The 20,941-nt window shown below is 37.2% G+C and overlaps 1 protein-coding gene across 28 annotated transcripts in view; it reads left to right on the top strand.

Moving 5' to 3' along the window:
- The window catches only part of LOC135221710 (rho GTPase-activating protein 21-A-like), a 669,873-nt gene that overhangs the window by 497,876 nt on the left and 151,056 nt on the right, over positions 1-20,941 (top strand). For 27 of the 28 annotated variants that reach the window (XM_064259480.1, XM_064259473.1, XM_064259475.1 and 24 more), the window contains 2 exons: positions 11,033-11,599; positions 13,303-13,485. In XM_064259480.1, the coding sequence (XP_064115550.1) occupies positions 11,033-11,599; positions 13,303-13,485 (750 nt within the window). The remainder of the gene's footprint in view (positions 1-11,032; positions 11,600-13,302; positions 13,486-20,941) is intronic. The other variant, XM_064259482.1, reaches the window with a different exon arrangement.

The raw sequence follows: 20,941 nt of genomic DNA, 5'->3' as shown, positions 1-20,941 counted from the left end.
TAATGCTATCTTGCATAACTGAAGTTTTCCCGTGTTTTCATTTATGATTATTTCTGTGCATTCATATCTTTGTTCCTTTTAGATTCCATTAATCTAAACATTTATTTACACAAATATCATCAGGAAGCGAAGCTGTTTTGCGTGTTTTTCAACGTCGACTTGCTGATTTCAGCATAAATTCATATTTTGAATGTGAATTTTCAATAGATTTTTCAGGGCAATAGAGTCAAGTATATTGGTTATTGACTTTTCGTACGTGTTATATTTTCACTTCATTAATTAATCATTAGGTGGACGCATTAAAGAGATTTGGACATATAGAGATTTAGACCTATTAAAGAGGAAATTTGAAAAATGTTCATATAAATGGAAGCTTGAAGTTGTAGGTTTGTGTAGATGGTATTAGAGTTTGATTGGCTGAGGATTAGGTTGAAGAGAAAAACGTTGGTTGAAAGGCTTTTAAACTTTAAATGGGATGAAGGTACAGCATTTCAGTATTTGGCCTACTTCGAGGTAAAGTTCTTTTTATAGTTTGTTCATTTTATTTTACTGCGTTACTTTCCCGATTACTTTTTCCTTGCTATTTTTGTTCTCGTGTTTCTTTTATGTACTGGGCTGTCTTCCCCATGTGTCACTTGGCCTTGTCGCATTCGTGTTCTCCAACGCGTGTTGAAGTTTTGCTCTTTCAGTAACAACAAAGAAATTCGGCTGTCGTCGGAAAAGGAGACTTCGTCCCATAGATGCTTGTTTCTCCGGTTTTGTCCAAATTGTTCCAAAAGGAAAGGATGATTATGGGTTATGCGGGCAAATGTTCGAGGCCTCTCTCTCTCTCTCTCTCTCTCTCTCTCTCTCTCTCTCTCTCTCTCTCTCTCTCTCTCTCTCTCTCTCGACAGCGGAAACCGTTACGAACTGTCTTCTCCTCCCAGGCCCTTCATCCTGTTTCGGCATTTCTGCTTTATCCCTTAGCGAGGTTTTGGAAGGGTGAAGGTCCGGGTCTTTATTTTCGTAGGTTTCCCTTGAAATTAATTACCTGGATAGAATGTCTCTATTTTCCTATATATCTTATTGTTATTTTGTTCAATTTTGAGATAAAGGTATGATTTGAGTGAACGAGTCAATATGCATTCTTGCGCATAATTCATACATTTAATATATTCGTGTTTTTCCCTGTAACTAAGTTTAACCTTTTTTTTTGAATTTCACGTGGCCTTCTTAAACTGGATCATGAAGTACCTTTACAGGTTAATCACGATTTTTATTTTATTTGTTTTTTATTTTACATGTTTTTGGAGTACTATTAAGATGTATCTATAAGTAACCTAGACCTGTAACGAAAACTGCGTAGCGGCTGACCGTGTCATCGTAACCTACGTGTGCGCGTGGGCATGTTTCGATGGAGGGGCCAGAATGGCGTATCTGTGTAGGTAGGTGGGCCTGCAACAGCAGGTATATAGATGACGTAATCCTTTGCAACGTCCCCTCCCCTCTCTATCTTTTCATCCCCCTGGAATGCTCATTCGACCTTATGCTCCTTACACGGAGGATTTTGTGTGAGCGTAACCTGCAATGGCTCCTAAAGGACGGTTAAACTAATGCTGTTGTGCTCAGAGAGATAAAAACGTATTAGACGCCATTTGCGGTGTTAAGTAAGGTCTTTTACATGGGATATTGTGGTGGGTACATGTTGCTTTTGAATAAAAGGATATTTAAAGTTGTTTGTGGAAGACCTCTCTCTCTCTCTCTCTCTCTCTCTCTCTCTCTCTCTCTCTCTCTCTCTCTCTCTCTCTCTCATTTTATTTCATTTCACTATTTTTTGTGCACGCGTTTATTACACAAATATGTACAACGGTATACGGTATGTACCTGTGAGGTTAAGTGCCTGTTTTATCCTTAGTAAGCATTGGAAGTGAAACGCGATGATTTGCTCGTCAAGGAAGTACTCGAGACAAGAGAAATGAGGAATTTCTTCCGATCACATAGGTCAGATGAAGGTGCGAGTTTCCCAGCGTTCTCGCTGAGTGAGAGAACTCGCCTTGACGGCCTCTATTATTGCGCTGAATGGCATCTATTGTGTGGCGCGGTGCCGTGGCTAATGAATGGCGAGGTGTGCACCTTCTTAACACATTACAAAAGCCACTCTATGCTTAGTGGGTTGGGCGGGGTCATGGGGCGCTATGCGGGCTAAACATGAGTGGAACCCCCCTTCCCTACCTCCCGTCGAACTCTCTTCGCACACAAATGCACACACTCCTTTGCTTGTCCTCTGAAAAAGTAGGAGTGCCACCACCTGGTGCTACAAGTATGGAATCCTGATTATGCAAATAGCGCAAGAGGAGTTCCGGTCGGTTTGACGATGCGTTTGTAAACAAACATTCCCCAGGGATACAAACACTTTGGGCTCTAGTGGCTTTCGTTGTTTCATGTTGCGGAATGTTTAGATTTGGTTTTCCTTAAAGGTTTAACCACTGTTTTTATGATGACTTTTTTTTGTGGTGTGTCGCTTAAGATATTAATGACTGCATAAATTAACTCAAGTTAATAGTAATTTTTTTTCTTTGGTTGTATCAACAGAAACCCTCCATTTTTTTAAGATGTAGATTTGTGATATGATAAGATAGATTGTTGTATCCCCTGGTATGGTAAAGGCATCGATTTAGTGCTCTTCAGGTTTTAAAAGGCTTGCGAAGGGCTCATTAGGCCAACGCGACATGAAATTTAGGTGACCACTATGGATTTTCATTTCTCCAGAATCACCCAGTGTCCCTTAAATTTCGTAGGCCTTTTAGATATCCTCAAGCCCATGCTTCTGGTAGTTTTCGCTGTTGTTCATGGTCTTCAAGAACCTCGATGACGCCTTTTTCATTTTAAATTTTAGATCCTTATGTGATTGGGCATATCGATAACAATACTTAGATCTTTGTACAGGTAGTGACATTGATGCCTGGCTGCTGTCATTCAGGTTTATCTTGACATCTGAAACCCTTGGCTTGTCGAATAGAGATGGACAAACCATAGTTTAGGTGAATTTCTCGTCCACAATCGGTCTTTAAGACGGTTATGTCCCATTTGTTATAGATTACAAGGAAGAGAAAGATACAGGATATCTCTAGATAATTTTTTTTCCTTATCAAATTGACGGCGGTCGGGGTAGTTGTGGAAATAAATATCTTTATTTAAACGTGTATACAGTCTTCGTTTGTTAGTGATGTGATTTTAGTGTTCTGTTAGTAAGTTACCAACATAAGACTTTTGTCTCTAATATTTTAAATAATTTTTAAACTAGAAAAACGCAGCACTGCCACAGAACTTGGAAATTACTGCTGACGATAACTTTTCGTTCATGGCGATAGTTAGTCAAACCTTCGTGATATCGTAAGCAGGTATCTCCATTTATTTTCTGCATATATGTTCTTTTTATGAAGAAATCCATCTCTTGGCACGAGACAGGTGTCGGCATAAAGAACAAATTCATTGAGGTTGGCACTTTTTCTCTCCGTTCAGTTACGGTCTTCGAGGTATATATGGAGATCCGACATTAGTGATCCATCAGCGTGAATAATTGTTCCCTTGACAGTTGTATTGATCGGATGAAGATATATTACAGACCTTGCAGGACATCAGGATATGAGTGGATAGGGATGTATCCTTCTTTTTATGGAATACGGCTATTGTAGGAGACTCCTTTCGTAGTTCCATGAGCGGGCTCGGACTAGGCTGGAAAAATTAGGAAGATTAGGTGGGGCGTAAGCCGGTTTTGTGTGTGTGTGTGTGTGTGTGTGTGTGTTTCATCGTGATGGTGAACTATTCCACAAAAACTTAGACATAAAGGCATATGTATTTTTTACTTAATGAGGCTTTAAAGTATTACCTATGAAGTCCTACACTGAAATTAGTTTTCTTTCTTTGGAAAGTAAATCTTTAGTGCAATTTCTTGTTGTCATTACTACTATCGTTGCAAAAAGTAATAAATTATTATTTTTTTTATCATATTATTATTGTCGTAGATACAAGAATATATAGGTAAATTTAGCTAATTTAAATAACGACTGTAGTTATGACCGGAATGACAAAATTATTGAGATATATATGATTGGTATTCATTTTTATGCTGCTTTTTATTTTTAGATTTCCCGATTGGCATACGTCAAATATAGAATAGATATATAAAGATTTAGGCAGTCTTATTGTTATAAAGTTAACAGTGGTACGTATATCCAAGATTCATCAGTTCTTTTATTTTCCCCAGAGAGAGAAATTTGTCAGTAATTTTTTTAATAAGATTAAAATGAACAGGGTCCTCACACAGTGGTAAGCGCTGTTAAAAACACTAGATAATGACCTTGCATTTGAAAATAAAATAAGTCTTATGTTACGGCTGATATTTCTTGGTGACGTGTGTGTGTGTGTGTGTGTGTGTATATATATATATATATATATATATATATATATATATATATATATATATATATATATATATATATATATGAGTGTGTGTGTAACTGAATCACGAAAATATGGAACTTGATGAATATTATATAAATAAAAGACAAACTCCAAGCTGCTAGGCCTTTCGATAAAGGTTATATATAAATTAATAATTGATGTTATTTTAATAAAATACAAGAATTCCCACGGCCATTACTAATTGCTGAATTTTTTAATGAGGTCTATTTTTCTTCGGAGACACAATTGTAGACAATTTCATTTTGTTGGAAACATAGCACCTTCTACATTACTGAATATTGACCATTTTATTAATCCAATTGAAAATAGTCGTATACTTACAGTAAGAGAATGAATAATCGTATGTTATTTTCGTGTGGTTTTATCACCACAATTTACTTTCAATGATTTATGTGATAAGATACCCCAAGTAACATTTCATTACAAGCAGTCTTGATTTCTAGAATCCTCCTCCTTCTTCTTCTTCTTCTTCTTCTTCTTCTTCTTCTTCTTCTTCTTCTTCTTTTCTTCTTCTTCTTCTTCACAGGTGTTTATATAATATCGACTTTTAATAGCTTCTGATATCACGAACTGACAGCCAAGGAGAGGAATCTGTTGCTTTTATCTAGTTCCTGTTCTTTTGATATTTACTCAATCCATTGAGTTTTGAAGCCTCCTTATGCATATATTTTACGGTTGAAGCGCATTTACGGTTGTTTCCCTCACCCACGAGACTATAAAATCCTCGTAAACACATTTTTTACTCTCCTGACCTCTTAACCTTTTTTCTTTTATTCAGTGAGAAGTTAGCCATTTGTTGGAACTGTGTGAAGTTAAGCTGGTGTTCTGTGTAACTCAATTCTTTTCTATTGTGGCAAAGATTGGGCATTAAGGTTCATTTAGTTATTGATTTGACGTTATAGACTGGCGTCACAATTACTACGGTTATGGGAGCGTGGTAATATACATAATGCAAAAGTGTAGTCAGTCAGTACCGGGTTTTTTTTTCTCTCTCTCCCTTAGATATGTAATTTAAACGAAGCTCATATGGCCATTACCATGATTCCGCTTTCGCTCACATGGATGTATGTCTTTTAATGTTTAGGTAACCCAGTTGCCTTCTCTTACCAGTTACTGCTTTCTTTTTTTATATAAGTTTTTTAATCGCCTTCTCTTTGCTCATGAGTCGAATGGGGCATGACTGCCGCCATTTGGGGAAGTGCATCAAAAGGTTCCGTCCTCAATGTATGTTTAGCATGTTGGTTCAATTTCCAGCTCTTGTTTGTTCAGTTCCCTTGCTGGGGAATGGGGAAAGAAGAGGATTTTTGAAGGTAAAGATTTCTTGCGAATTTGTGAGGATAGCTGCGTTATTGTGGATTTTCTTTATGAGACGTGGCACCTCTCTCGTTGTATAGTCGGGAAACTCGCGTTTGAATGCCAGTACCCGGGATTCAAGGATGGCATGTGTGCGATGCTTGGATGATGGAAGCTGTGAATTATTACATGGTTGCTAGTTGGCTGTTGGGGGGGCAGCTGAATATTATATATATATATATATATATATATATATATATATATATATATATATATATATAGAGAGAGAAGAGAGAGAGAGAGAAGAGAGAGAGAGAGAGACCTTACAGACCTTACAGACCTTACATCTTGTTCGGGTTGCCCCATGGTCCCTCAGTGTGAGGCACCTCTAATGTCTACCAGAGAGTTGCTAGTACATCTTCCGGTATATTTTGCATCTTCCCAATCTTGGATGGCTCTGGGATGCAGTTTAGATATTTGTCGAGCTTATTCTTAAACACATCTACGCTCACTCCTGATATATTCCTCAGATGAGCTGGCAACGCATTGAATAGACGCTGCATTATCGATGCTGTGCGTAGTGGATTAATGTCCTGTGTGCTTTCCTTATTTTTCCTGGTATAGTTTTGGGCACTATTAATCTACCTCTGCTTGCTCTTTCTGATATTTTTAGTTCCATGATATTTTCGCTATTCCTTCTATCTGTTTCCATGCCTGAATTATCATGTAGCGTTCTCTTCTCCTTTCTAGACTATATAATTTTAAGAAATTGTAGTCTTTCCCAGTAGTCTAGGTCCTTAACTTCTTCTATTGTCTAGCTGTAAAGGACCTTTGTACACTCTCTATTTTGTGCAATATCCTTTTGATAGTGTGGGTACCATATCATATTGCAATATTCAAGTGGACTACGAACATATGTTTTTATAAAGCATAATCATGTGTTCAGCTTTTCTTGTTTTGAAGTGCCGTAACAACATTCCCATTTTTGCTTTTTACATTTTGCCAACAGAGTTGCTATTTGATCATTGCATAACATGTTCCTATTCATCATCACACCAAGGTCTTTAACTGCTTCCTTATTTGTGATGGTCTCATTATTAGGTCCCTTATATGCATATAGCTTTCTTTCTCTGTCTCCATAATTATTGATTCAAATTTATCAGAGTTAAATACCATCCTATTTACCTCTGCCCAATCATATACTTTGTTAAGGTCTCTTTGTAGAGCGTTCCTATCTTCATCACAAGTAATTTCTCTACTTATTCTTGTGTCATCTGCGAAACTACTCACTACCGAATCCTTCACATTATTGTCTATGTCTTCAATCATAATAACAAACAGTATTGCAGCTAACACCGTACCTTGCGGCACACCGGATATTACCTTGACTTCATCCGATTTCTCGTCGTTTGCAATAACTATCTGTTTTCTGTTTGTGTAAAAATTCTTTTAACCATCTTCCTACTTTATCCACGATATTGTGTTTTCTAATTTTCTTCGCTAATATATTATGGTCTACTTTATCAAAAGCTTTAGTCAAAGTCTAAATAAACCACATCTGTTTCATTTCCGCTTTTCATATTTTTGAATATGTTCTCACGGTGGACTAACAGTTGGGTTTGTGTACTTTTTCCGGGGGGTACGAAACCATGTTGTCCTTTATTAAACAAATTATTTTTTATTAAATGTTTCATAATATTTTTCTTCATTACCCTTTCATACACTTTCATAATATGTGATGTTAGACTCACAGGCCTATAATTACTTGCCTCTAGTCTTGATCCACTTTTGAAAGTAGGGTAATATATGCTAATTTATGCTCATCATAAATCTTGCCTGTATCTACACTTTGTCTTAATAATATTGCAAGTGGCTTTGCGATAGAATGAACTACTTTCTTTAACAAAATAGCAGGAATTCCATCAGGCCCTGAGGCAGCTCCATTTTTAATTTCATTAATAGCCTGCACAATATCAGCTTCATTAATATCTATGTCAGCTAAATATTCACTATTTTCATCCCTGACTTCTATATCATTATCTTCATTATCTATTCTAGGGGTGAATTCTCTCTTATATCGTTCTGCAGTATGTTGCAAAATTTCCTCTTTTTTTCATTCGTTAATCTCCCTTCAATTCTCAGAGGGCCTATTTCTATTCTTCTTTTATTCATCTTCTTCGCATATGAGTATAATAGCTTGGGGTTTTGCTTGATAATAATAGGGTTTTTTCTTCCAAGTCCCGTTTTTCATTTTCTTTTGATTGTATAATCTTTTGTCTGCATTTTCTATCTTACTTTTTAGTTCTATAACTTTCCATGCATTTTTTTTCTTTTGCAAGACCTTTTTTCCACTTTCTGATTTTCTGGAACAAGATCCTTCTGTCTCTTGGTATGCATGAATGATGTTTACTTTTCTTCTTCGGTATATATTTTCCACTATTTTCTCCAATATTTTATATAATATCTCCGTATTTACCCTTATGTCATCACTTACGAAAATGTTATCCCAATCTTTGTTTAATTCTTCATTAATTTCTGACCATTTTATATTTTTACTGTAGAAGTTGTATTTTCCATATCCTTCCCACTTTTTCATTTCTTGCTTATCTCTATTTTCACTTGCTTTGGAATGAACTGTTAATTCTATGACATTATGGTCTGAAATATTCGCATTATAAACTATTATTTCTTTAACATAATTCATCTCGTTCACAAATACTAGGTCTAAAGTATTTTCCTTTCTTGTTGGCAGGTGATTTATTTGTTGAATGTTGTATTCTAGTAGCATATCTAATAGCTTTTCAAATTGCCTCTTATCTTCTGCACTACTATTACTCTCTTTTTTATATGTATAAGTACAACCACAATCTCCTATTCGTTCTTTCCATTCTACGAAAGGAAAGTTGAAGTCACCAGATAGGAGAATAGTCCAGTCCTTTGTGATTTCTACATATATCATCCAATTTTTCTATTATTAAGTCAAACTCTTTAGTATTAGGAGGTCTATATATTACTATGTTCATCAACATTTTTCAGATTCAAATTCTACCGCTATTAGTTCACATTCTGAGTTACTATATTTCTCATATATTTTTTCCTTGTTGTGTCTTTCCCATATATTGCGGTTCTCCCTTGATTCCTATTTTTTCTATCTGATCTATAAGTTTGGAACCCTTTTATTTGATCATCATTCCCAGTCTCTTGGGAATACCAGGTTTTCACTTATATTCATTATATCTATTTTCTTAAAGTAGTTTAAGAGAGAGAGAGAGAGAGAGAGAGAGAGAGAGAGAGAGAGAGAGAGAGAGAGAGAGAGAATTAGTGCTTCAAGATTTATACAATACCATCGTATTATTTACGAGTGAAAAGTGGGTACTTCTCACTCCACTGGGTTACTCTATTCTTAAGATATTCACTGCAGTGTTATCTTGTCATATTTTTTCGTTGGCATTGCCAGTTTATCAAATTCCTCGAAACTGACTGGGAGTGTTATCGTAGTTCTTATTTATACTTTTGGTGGGTAACTAGTATTGGGTGTAAAATTCTCTCTCTCTCTCTCTCTCTCTCTCTCTCTCTCTCTCTCTCTCTCTCTCTCTCTCTCTCTCTCTCTCTGTCGTTATTACCTTAGTAATTAAATAAAAAGTGTTCGGTAGTATGTGCGTTCTTGTTACTGTATGCGTATTTATTTGTGTGAATATTCTACTTGTTTCCGCAAATTTTGTGCTTTAGTAGTGACTTAGCGTGTGCATCAACTTCGCTTTATGTGGACTACGTCTCTTCAAACAAAACAGACAACTACTGCAGTGCATGTGTTCTGATGTGTTATGAGTATGTTTACGACAAAAAATGGATTATTATTCGATAAGGAATTGATAAAACCTCCAGCTTCTCCCGGCATTTCCGGCCCAAGAGAAATAATGACATTGATGTTTGAGAAGGCACTAGCGCAAGTGTTGTGGCATCCCCACTCTCAGGAAAACTCTCTTCGTCAATACATTTTTTGGTATTAATAAATAATTGGGATCTCGACAGCAGTGGTCGTCAGAACTGGATCGTAAATTCTTATTATGATCATAATAAAGATGACACTCTTGGTGTAGGTTTACAATTTACTAATCGAATGTGTATTTACTCAGGTTGTGAACTTAGCATTATGGTATGGTTATAATTAAGAGTGAAGAGATCAAGCAGTGGAAGTTACCTCAACGGAATTGGGCCGTCGAAAGTGGCTGCGTATTCTTCTCTTTGCATCAGTGAAAAAGAACGTCGTCTACTGGGAAAATAACTAATACGAATGGACATGGCTATGGAATGGACACCCTACTTGTAACTTAGTAGTTGATTTTGTGCTTGTGGACGGCGTATTTGTGTATTAAATGAAATGTAGCCACTGATGTACCTGTCTTTGTCACTCGTGTTTTGGAATGAAATAGATAATTTGTGTATGACTATAATTTCTGGGAAGTGAAAAATAAACCGCAAAGTGAAAGGGAAAGAAATGGAAGAAAAAATCGGAGAAAGGAGAGAAAAGGTGGAGCTAGGCTTTTGAGTGATAGTCGATTGTCATGAGCTCTGCCTCTGCCACCTCCCCGACCGTCATCATGTTATCTTTGTTGAATATCTCCCTGGGTAGGTTTCGGTTTCGTTGGCCTCTTTGTTCCTGTTGTGTTTAATGAGGCAGGGGAAGTTAGGTTTTATATTTATGATATTAAAATTTGGTAGCACCGAAAAATGGATATGGTTTGATTTTTTGGAGTTGTTTGTCATGTACTATTTCACAAAAAGTTACCATTGTAATATTTGAATGAACAAATCATTAACGGACAGTAAAATTATTATTGTAGTTTTACTTTTCCGTGTTTTTAAAGAGTTTATCCTGCTGATTTAAAGAAGTTTTGTGGATTTTTGTGTGGATTAATGTTTAAAACAAATGGAATGTTGTAGTTACCGTAGATAGTTTATTGTTTGTAATGAAGCGTTATATAGATTTAGAATACACAATTGTGAGTTAGTTTAGAATTTAGTTGTTTATGATTTATTTATTTTTTTTGAGTTCTCTAATTTATAAAGTCCAACTCGTTATTAAGGTTATAAAATTCCCACATTATGTAGGTATAGGCCCAAAGGGCATAAACGTTAACTCTTTCATTTAGTTGCATCCTCACTGATATAGAAGGAGGCTGTTTCTCAAAGGATTGAAAAGAGATTAAAGGTCAAACAATGTAACGCTAGTGCTTGTTTTATTTTTGTTTTGTTTTATTTTGTTTTTCATTAGACGGAGACTTACCCAAGAAACCCAGTGAGGGTAAAACAGCCTCGTCCACTTCTTCCACTCCTTCTTCGGGAGTTGGTGGGAGCAGTAACGAGGCCATTCGTACCATCTCCAACACCACCAACACTACCGCCACCAATCCTTTATATCCCCAACCTCCTGTGATGATGCATTCTGCTGCCACTACTATCACTACTACTACTGCTGCCGCTCTTACTCCCCCCCCTGTTAGTCTCATCACTTCCATGGGCCACCATCTCCCTCCTCGCCCAAAGCGTCCGACATTTTTGCCCATCAAGAATCATGCCCGTCCTGCACACTCCTTCCCCTTCAATGAAAAGCAGCAGTCTCCCAGCACGCCTTCTGCTGCTGCTCCTGCTCCTGCTCCTGCTGGTGGTGGTGGTGTGAGGGGAGGACCGGAGGGCGTGAGGTCGCATGAGCCCTTCTTCCTCCTTAACCCTAGCTCGAGCACCACAGCAGCCAATCAGAATGCACCCTCCTCCTCCCCCTGCTCCTCATCCTCGCCGTTGCTCGCCAGCCTGACCAATAGCATGTACCAGTTATCTGCAGGTGCGAGGTTGACCGTCTTGTGTTACCGTTTCTTTTGAATTGTTCCTTCCTTCCTCTCTGCCCTATTTTGCTTTTAGCCTTCCTACTTGCTTTACGTTAAGCACTGTTCCATCTCACCTGGACGGTTTTTGGTTGGTTGACACAATCATGGCGCTTTTGGGAAAGGAGAACGTGTCTGTGCATGTTGACGCTCTCCCAGTTTGCAAGAAACAGACGTCATGTTATGTTTTTATATATATTTATTCATTTGTATTTGTTGATGTGGGTAGAGTTGGCTTTTTCAATGCTTGCAACTCTTAAATAAACATTCCTGCTTTGTCACTACAGGAAGAGGATTTTGTGGTATTTTAATGGAGGGTAGTGTCTAAAGTATTTTTTTACCCTGATTAATTTTATGGTGAAGGTAATTAAGTTAAGGTTGATTAACATGCTCATTCATGGAAGGCATTCTGTTACGAAGTTAAGAGAAACATGAGTAATTTACTCATATCTTAATGAATTATTTTTTCTATAAAGACCAAGTCCTTGGAATTCTAGAAAATCTAGGAGCGAGGAATATGAAGATTTATTTCAATGGCCGAAGAATTGCTGTGTCTGGGGTGAACCTTTATCTTGCCGTTTTGAGATTCACGAGTCGTATAAATTCTACTTTTAAAAGCATGATGCAACTTTGTTCCGAATTCCTCATCATTCAGTATCCACTGGACATCTCCAAGCTTGTACAAATCTGGTACAGTAGAGTACATATAATGCACAAGCATAAAACTCTGTAGGCTATCCTCCCCTTCAAATTTTAACTCCAGGTATAACTAACCACAGTGTGGAGTAATATTGTCACTAAACATGTTATTCCTACGTTTCTTCGGAATTAGTGTCTCATATTTCTTGCTGAAAAGAATGCCTTCCACATGTGATGCAAGTTATGTCGACCTGTGGATACGGATCACTTGTGTGGCAAAACAGAGGTTGTAATTCTCTCTCTGCTAAGTGTTGCATGTCGAGCTCATAATTCATCGTTTCCGCTTTCATTGAAGTAGCATTTTCATGTGTTTAGTTCATTTGCCTAATTGCAATGTTCTTTTAGTGTTGTCTATTTTTTTATGTTTTTTTTTTTATTGCTGTAATTTTTTAGTTTTGATGTGTAACCTATTTGCTTCATTTTTTTTATTTATTACACATTCTTAATAGGAATAATTGTGTCATTGGTATAACAAGGTAGATTCGGTAGCCTGAAAGCTGAAATACTTGGTAGGCCTTCACTGAATAGGGCACGCATTATAATGTATATATCCTCTCTTAAAGAAACCGTTAACATTGTATAGAATTACTGTAATACCATACATGTTTTAACCCAAAGATCTAATACTCAGATTTTATCTTTTACAGAGAAAATACCAATATTATTAACAATTTGAATATTAACAATTAATGTACAATTTTTGCCAATTTGTCCTAATAACCTCTTTGATATTAATATTACAGGTTCCTTTACTGTCTCATGTAATATAATATGTTCTTTTCAAAGTTTATGTAATTTTGTTTTCATCCTTGTTGAGACAGCTCTTTAGTAGATATGACGCTCCTCCTGTTATAAATCAAACCCAGTATTTTATTCTTCTTTGACTTTTTACCTTTTGTCCCATTTTTTCTTCTTCCCTGAAAAGCCGTTCGTTCTAATAATATTATAACGTCTCTCGTAACAGTGGCTACGCCATCTGCTGCTGCTGCTGGTACACCCACTGGCGGAGAGGTCATGGGCGTGGTGACCTCAGCTGCCACACCCACTGTGTCCACCACCAGTGCCCCCACCACCACAACTTCGACCTCAACTACGACGCCCACCAATGCCACTGCCATGGTGTCAAGAAGAGGAAAAACGGCCTACGGTAAGTGCACACACACCTTGCTTGCCTCTGGTTTGGTTTCATTTACTAAAGGATCTATTGGATTTCGAACTTTTACAATTGATTGTGTTTATCATCCCCCCTTTTTTCTTATATAGGCGTGTTGTTTTATTCTTTTTGATTGATTACCATTCATTTATCTGATTTTCCTCTGATTCATATCTTTCTTAGTACTTTTCGAATTATTACTCAAGAGGCCATTAGCTTCCCCAGGATAAGTCAGCAGATAGCGACTTTTATTATCTTCTATGTTTTTTGAGTAACTCGCAATGGTAGACCAGGTTTGTGAAGAAAATTTTTGCTTGAAGAAAATTGTCATATATGTAAACGGTAGTTGATTATGAGGCAGTCTTTGCCATAAGAAAAGAAAAGTAAGTGTTGCAAGTCTCTCTCTCTCTCTCTCTCTCTCTCTCTCTCTCTCTCTCTCTCTCTCTCTCTCTCTCTCTCTCTCTCTCTCTCTCTCTCTTTGAAATTTGATTCATAATACTGACACTACAACCTTGGCGTATCTTATCTGATTATTGGTTTGATTATTCGAACACGACTGTCAAATTTGAGGAAGGTGATTATCCCTTTCGGTGGTGGTTTTGAGTTGATTCCGGTGTTTATTAGCACATTTAATCAGAATTTATTCAGGTGGATATGACTTCACTGGGTCACAACTTTGATCGATTATTCCGGTGGAAATAACCGAAGCTACTTGATTGGTGAGGAAAAACATCAAGCATATTGAAGTCATTTATTTAGCAAGACCGTAGAGGTTAAATTGTTGTGTAAATGAGATGATTTTGTATATGTGAACAAATTTGTACAGGCTCTCTCTCTCTCTCTCTCTCTCTCTCTCTCTCTCTCTCTCTCTCTCTCTCTCTCTCTCTCTCTCCCAAATAAAACAAGCACTAGAGCCCGTGATATTGAGAGAAACGAGACTGGATATATTGAATATGCAGTATTTTGGAATATACACTGAAAACCAAATTCGAATTAATACTGATGTTTGTAATGGAAGTGTTTTGGGAGGAGATCTCGACGTTCTACATTTTAGTTTCAAGTATGTCATTAGACGTCTCTTGAGCCATTTAACTGACTTCTTTTGTTTATTTTCTCCACTTTGGTATGATAGGGTCTCTTATTAGATGTTATTTTTACGGTTAAGTTCATTCTCTTCACTGTCATTAAAATAACTCTCTCGGGAGACAATGACTTCGTGCATGCGTTGGTACAGATAATTGTAGGTGTTCCTGCCAAGGCAGACTGATTCGAACGGGTTAAGATGCAATGGATCCCGCTGCCTTAGATCAGTTTCTCCTGACGAGTGACGGAGCTCGCCTAGCGAAGACAACTTAAGGGATAAACGGGAGTGCGAGGGAAGGAATCACTCGAAAAATTTTGCTCATGGCTGTGTATCATGGTGATAGCTCTGTGGGGTGCGTTGTTTTCAGGCGTTGGACATTTGTGAATTAGATCTGTTTAAGATATTGTATTGGAATTTTGATTTTTTGCATATGTTTCTTTATTAATTACATTTTCCTATTTTTTAGTTGGCAATACGTGATTATAACTGTCCTTAATCCTAGAAAAATTCTATATGCAGATTCAGTTTATTGACCGACGAGACTTGTATCCACGGTACATAAAATGCCAATATATTCAGGAGGCTGAGCTTACCGTGTGATAATGACCTATTTTTTAATGCCTGAAAGGCAACCCCGATCTTGTTTTGGTATAAGAAGGGAAGTGTGTGATTTGATTATTTTTATTAGCTTATTTTCTTATGCAAAACTGCATTACAACAGTATCCCCATATTCCTCCTGGACTGGAACACAAATGTTCCTGAGATATAGAAGATGAACGTTCCTTTTCTTACCTGCGGTCGAGATGGAGGAAAAGGCCTCCAAGGCAAATAAACGCCCATTTTATCGACCCACGTCTTGTTATGGTCGATTTTAGGCAGAGCAGCGTTTTTCCTCAATTCGAAGTGTGCCTTTCGTCCTTTTTGGGGGCTTTTTCTTCAGCTATATATATAATATATATATATATTATTATATATATATAGTATATTATAATCTATAATGCATATATATATATATATATGTATATGTATATGTATATATATATATATTATGCATATAATATATATATATAGATATGTATACTATATATATATAATATATATGATGTATATGTATATATATATATATATAGTATATATATATATATATATATATAATATTTATATATATGTATGTATGTATGTGTATGTATATGTATATGTATATATTTAGAAAGACCAACCCAACATGTTGATAAGTTTACACTTGGTTGCAGGAACGAGGCTTTGCCTTAGCAACGGCTCCTCAAGCCAGTTGCATTATAAGAATCATTTGTTTTCTGGGTAAAGAGAGTGGACTCTCTCTCTCTCTCTCTCTCTCTCTCTCTCTCTCTCTCTCTCTCTCTCTCTCTCTCTCTCTCTCTCCTGGGAAGTTTTATTTTCTTGACTTGTTCTGTGAAATGAAGAGGCTTTTCTTATAAAATCTTTTGCACTTTTAGCGTGTAATAAAGTCTCTGTTTCTTTTTCTCCACGTTACGATACGTCATTTGTATTGTGTTTTGGTAGCGCGAAAATAAATTATGTTTTCTTTTGCGTCTTTACTGAGAGTCAGTTTTTCTTTTTTTATGGCATCCAGCTATCCTTTTAGCTCCTGTAAATTTTGAATTGTTTCGTACTTTATTTTCAAGATCCTCTGCATATTTCGTGTGACGCAGCAGTAAGTCTTACGTCAAACGAGAAAGGTCTGTGATCCCCGAGTCTTCAGAAGTAAGGCGCATCAGAGATAATGCTCAGATGCTCAACATTTTATGCGCCGAATTCATGAAGGCCTCCTTTGTAAATGGTTCCGTGAACAAATCGCATACTCTGTCTTTGTTTATCTCTCTCTCCCTTGGCTGTTGTATGTGGGTGCTCACGTTATTCATGTGTATTATGTTTTCCTTTACCATGGCTGTAGTCGCAACTTACGAGTACCTTATATCTTAAAAACTGCCATCTGTATTTTTCAGAATGGTCATGAGTTCCATGATTAGATAGCGTAGAGTGTGAAAAGTTATTTTATCGAGTACTACAGTGTCGATGACTTCTGTGAGATTAAGATTACTCCTTTGTCCTTGTGAGAAGTATGATGTTTTATCCACCGACGATAATATCATTATAAAAAAAGGTTTGTACATCTCATGTAGTTGTTACATTAGTCTTTTTTTGCGGATTTAATCAGCAATATCCAGTAATATGTAATGTTTCAAGCTTATTTGCTGGTAGTTTGGTTATTGACCTCTCTCTCTCTCTCTCTCTCTCTCTCTCTCTCTCTCTCTCTCTCTCTCTCTCTAAAACACAGACGCGCGAGCGCGCGCACACACAGCTAATGAAGAATAATATACGGAGGAACGATTGTGGCAAACAGCAAAAAACTCCATTTCCTTAATCGTCCCGTGAAGAAACAGGCTGTGCCAGGAAGATGAAATTATTGGGGTTTTAATGGAAAGGGGGAATCAATACGCAACAGTGTAGGTCACGTGTTGCTCTTTTGGGGTAGACTAGGAATAATGGCGACAGTGCTGAAACTTTGAAATATTTTTCATTTGATCCGACTCTGAAAGCCGGGGAAAGGAATCTTCCCCGGGTCATAATAATAAGGTAATGTACCAGGCGAGGGTAAATAAAATATACTAATCTGGTATCTTTTGACTTGCTTTGCAGAAATAATGGAGTTTCTCTTCCATTAATCTTTTTACGGAATTTCAAAGTTTGTAACCAGGACCTTGGTCGTTCCAGGAAATCTTTACTCACATTTACTGCGCCCTTTATTTTAGATGAAAATGAATGGTATAATCTTTAATAAATCTAGGCCATGCTCTTGACTCTACGGCTGCCATAGGTTTATTTCGTCTTTGTTATTTCATTTTTCTCCATTTATGATTTAGTCGTATATCACGGAAATCTTCTGGTGATTAATTTTGCGCCGACGGACATGCAGAGGTCGAGTCAAGAATGAAAAGGCCACTGCGCAGTTTTGGAAGCGCTTTGAACTTCATGTCCGCACTTGCCTCCAACCACGGCAACGTTGGATCAGTTATTTTTCGTACTGGATTATTATGCATCGTTTATATAATTTCAGCGTGTTGTTTCTTTGTTTAATTTATTTTTGTTTTTATTTATCTGTCCCGTGAATAATTTTTTTTATAAAAAAAAACTTTAAATCTAATAGTTTAGCCTTCTTTCTGACCAGACCCATATGGGATCGATCGTTAAAATCGTCGTACGTCTCGTATCAGTGATTTTAGTTGTTTTTAGTTATTTTTCTGTTAGTTCTTCTTTCCTGAAGTTGAGGAAGTGATATCCTCGAGTCTCGACCGATGTTTACAGTATTATATTGGAAATAGTATTTTTTGCATATTTTTGAAGTTTAGAGTGGAATACCAGGTGCCTGTTCTTGTTTTTTCCCCTTGATTCACTTTATTGAGTAGGTTTGGTTTTCTGTATTTGTATTTAAGATGTCGGATTACTGATTATCTTCATTATTACAATGTAGGCATTTTCTAGTTTATAATCTTACCTTTTTCGGTTGATATATTTTGTGGAATAGATCTGGTTTTCTTTAGTCTTATTTTATGTGTGCTGCTAATTATCGTCAAGATTATCAGGATTTTCTATTTTACTGACTTTTCCTATATCAGTCTTGATTTAAGTTTTACTCTGCCGTTTGTATGTTCAAAGGCTTCCGGCCTTTATTTTTCAGATTATTTTTTTCCTATCAGAGTTTTAAAGCTTATCTCTTTAGGATTAGTTAATTCCAGATCATGTAAAGTCATTGGTGACTTACAGAGTAACACTGGACTGGAATACTCGTCATTATATTATCATAAGAATTCCCTCCGTTATATTCTTGGAAATTCGTCGTGGATTCCTTATGCGTGAAGGCCAGTCCTTAATGACGAATTCTATCAGTTGCAAAGCCTAAGTGATTCCTGCGAAGGTTCTCTGTCAACTTCATAGTTTACCCTCCGCCAACAGCAAACGCTTCCGAGAGTAAACGAAGATGCGTTATTTGTTCCTGACTCCATCAGCCACCTTGTCAATAGCGGATCAGTTGAACGTGTCTGTGGACATGTAGCGGGAGGGCTGAAGTGCGGGGGATGGAAGGCGGGTCGAATCTGCCTTACGAGATTATGTTTTGGGTTGTTATCTCGGCCAGGACCCACTCAGGCCTGATCTCGGCGACGGTTGGTCAGGACGGCAGGGAGCCTTAAGTCTCAAGGTTATTGTAAGGAAGGACAACAAGAGACATGGGTATGATTTATGGACCTGCGCTCTCCCGTGGATGCTGCCTTTAATGATCGTTTGGGAGGCTGATCCTCGTCCTTCTCCTTCCTCCTCCCTTCTCCTCCAGAGGAAATGTAGAAAGGAAAAAATCCTACTCATCTTTATTATTCAGAGAATTGCATGAGGATAAAGTATTATCTTCTTTGCCATTTATGTGGATGAACATTACTTTGGCGTCTGAAGGAGAACTGGGAGAACACTTGAAACCATCCAAATGTGCACAGGCGGATCTTGCCAAACTTTTACGTAATGAAACCTTTTTATGTGTAGTCCTCGAGATTTCGTACGTACTTGCGTTAATCATGATGATTTTAACTCGGACTCAGCAATAATGACCACTCGTGAAGCAACGCTATCTTAATGTTAGTTTCTGAAGTAATGATTAATCGTATTTAAATGCTATATCATATGCCATCTCAGTATGGCATATTCTTGTTAATTTTTTCACTCGTAATTAACGAATGCAGATGTATTCATTTACTGAGAAGATGACGTCTGGGCATAAGTTTTTCTTACCACTTCTCTTCATATCGATGTCAAGTCTCAAATGTTTTGTTATAAGAAGTGTTATATAAATTAGGTTTGATTGATTTACTCTGTCAGTTATTTTGTTGTATTTATATTACGGGACTGGGTTTTGCAAAGGGCCTTCATGCTCGTCAGCGCACTATAAATGATATTGGGAATATGGCAGCTTTTTTTTGTAAGTCGGATTTTCTGAGGGAAATTACCTCTCTCTCTCTCTCTCTCTCCACACACACACACACACAAACCAAATGCACCGCGATGTGATTAGCGCCATTTATCATCACATAATGGGCTGTTCCTCAAGGCCATCGCTCTTAAAAGTGTGAAAAGTTCTCCCATGTAAAATCGATGAGGTTCATCTCGTTAATTATTCTTGATCTATGCTGTGTTTTTGTTGCTGTTATTTTTCCTTCTTGTGGCCAACACATACCTTATGGGAAGTAATGGTGGAACGTACAAAATCTTATTCTATTCCTTTGTCTTCAAATAAAACGACGTTTCGCAAATGACGGATTCGTCTGTTTTCTGCAGCAAATGCTTAGGACCGTCGAGGAAAGGGGGATAGTCGCGAGAACAGGCGATTCTTGGAAAATAGTGAGCTTAGTTCGTTCAGCTTACGTTGGCTCTATGCCAGCGCAAGCCCTCGCCAATAGGCGACTGGTTAATGAAATTTGGTGTGGACCTTTTAGGCAGAAAAGAGGAAAATGTGCAGGACGGCTTAGTGTGAACTTCACATGTTCCACTCTTCATCTGTCAGTGAATTACATCTGACAGTGTATAACAGTGTAAAAAGTATGACGCAGTGGAATGAGCACGCAGTCTGGCAGATAAGGCTAAGACGACCTTTCTCCTGACTGATCGGTGTCATTTATAGTAAGATTAAGAAATTGCTTATTCGTAAGAGTGAGATTCTGATTCATTTCCGTCAGTTAAGATGGCAATGCAAAATTCCCAGACGTGGGATCAGCTTCATTATGTATTTACACAATCATAAGCATTATTCAAAACGAGTAAGGAAGACCGTTTCAGGCCCACACGTACTTAGGTGAATACCAGGATTCTTACTGTAAATTATTAAAAGTCTATTATTTTTTAATACTGATGCGAAATAAAAACAAATGAAACTTGCAATTTTCGTTCATGTTTTTACCAAGATAAATTTTGTGAATGAAAGAGCAATTATCACCTATTCAATACTGCACCAAATTATTCCTTACTCTAAAAGAAAGAAAGAAAAAAAAAGAATGGGGACATAATATGAATACTGGAGTCATTTTTTGAGGTCTTATTAGGCATGACGTGAGTTGGAACGCCCAAAAAGTTAATGAATTATTGGCCGTTTGGAGGCGCCAGGCTCTTATGTATCTTTCATACGATTTAAATTCACGCTCGCTTGCTTCAGTCTCTGTACCCTTTTTCGGACTTTGGATTGATATCATTTTGCTCTCTCACTATCTCTCTGTCTCTCCTAAATTTTATCTCTCTCTCTCTCTCTCTCTCTCTCTCTCTCTCTCTCTCTCTCTCTCCTCTTGAAC

The sequence above is a fragment of the Macrobrachium nipponense genome, chromosome 3 (genome assembly GCF_015104395.2).
Source record: "Macrobrachium nipponense isolate FS-2020 chromosome 3, ASM1510439v2, whole genome shotgun sequence".
NCBI lineage: Eukaryota > Metazoa > Arthropoda > Malacostraca > Decapoda > Palaemonidae > Macrobrachium > Macrobrachium nipponense.
The sequence above is the reverse complement of the archived record's forward strand: the minus strand, read 5'-3'. Positions and strand labels throughout refer to the sequence as shown.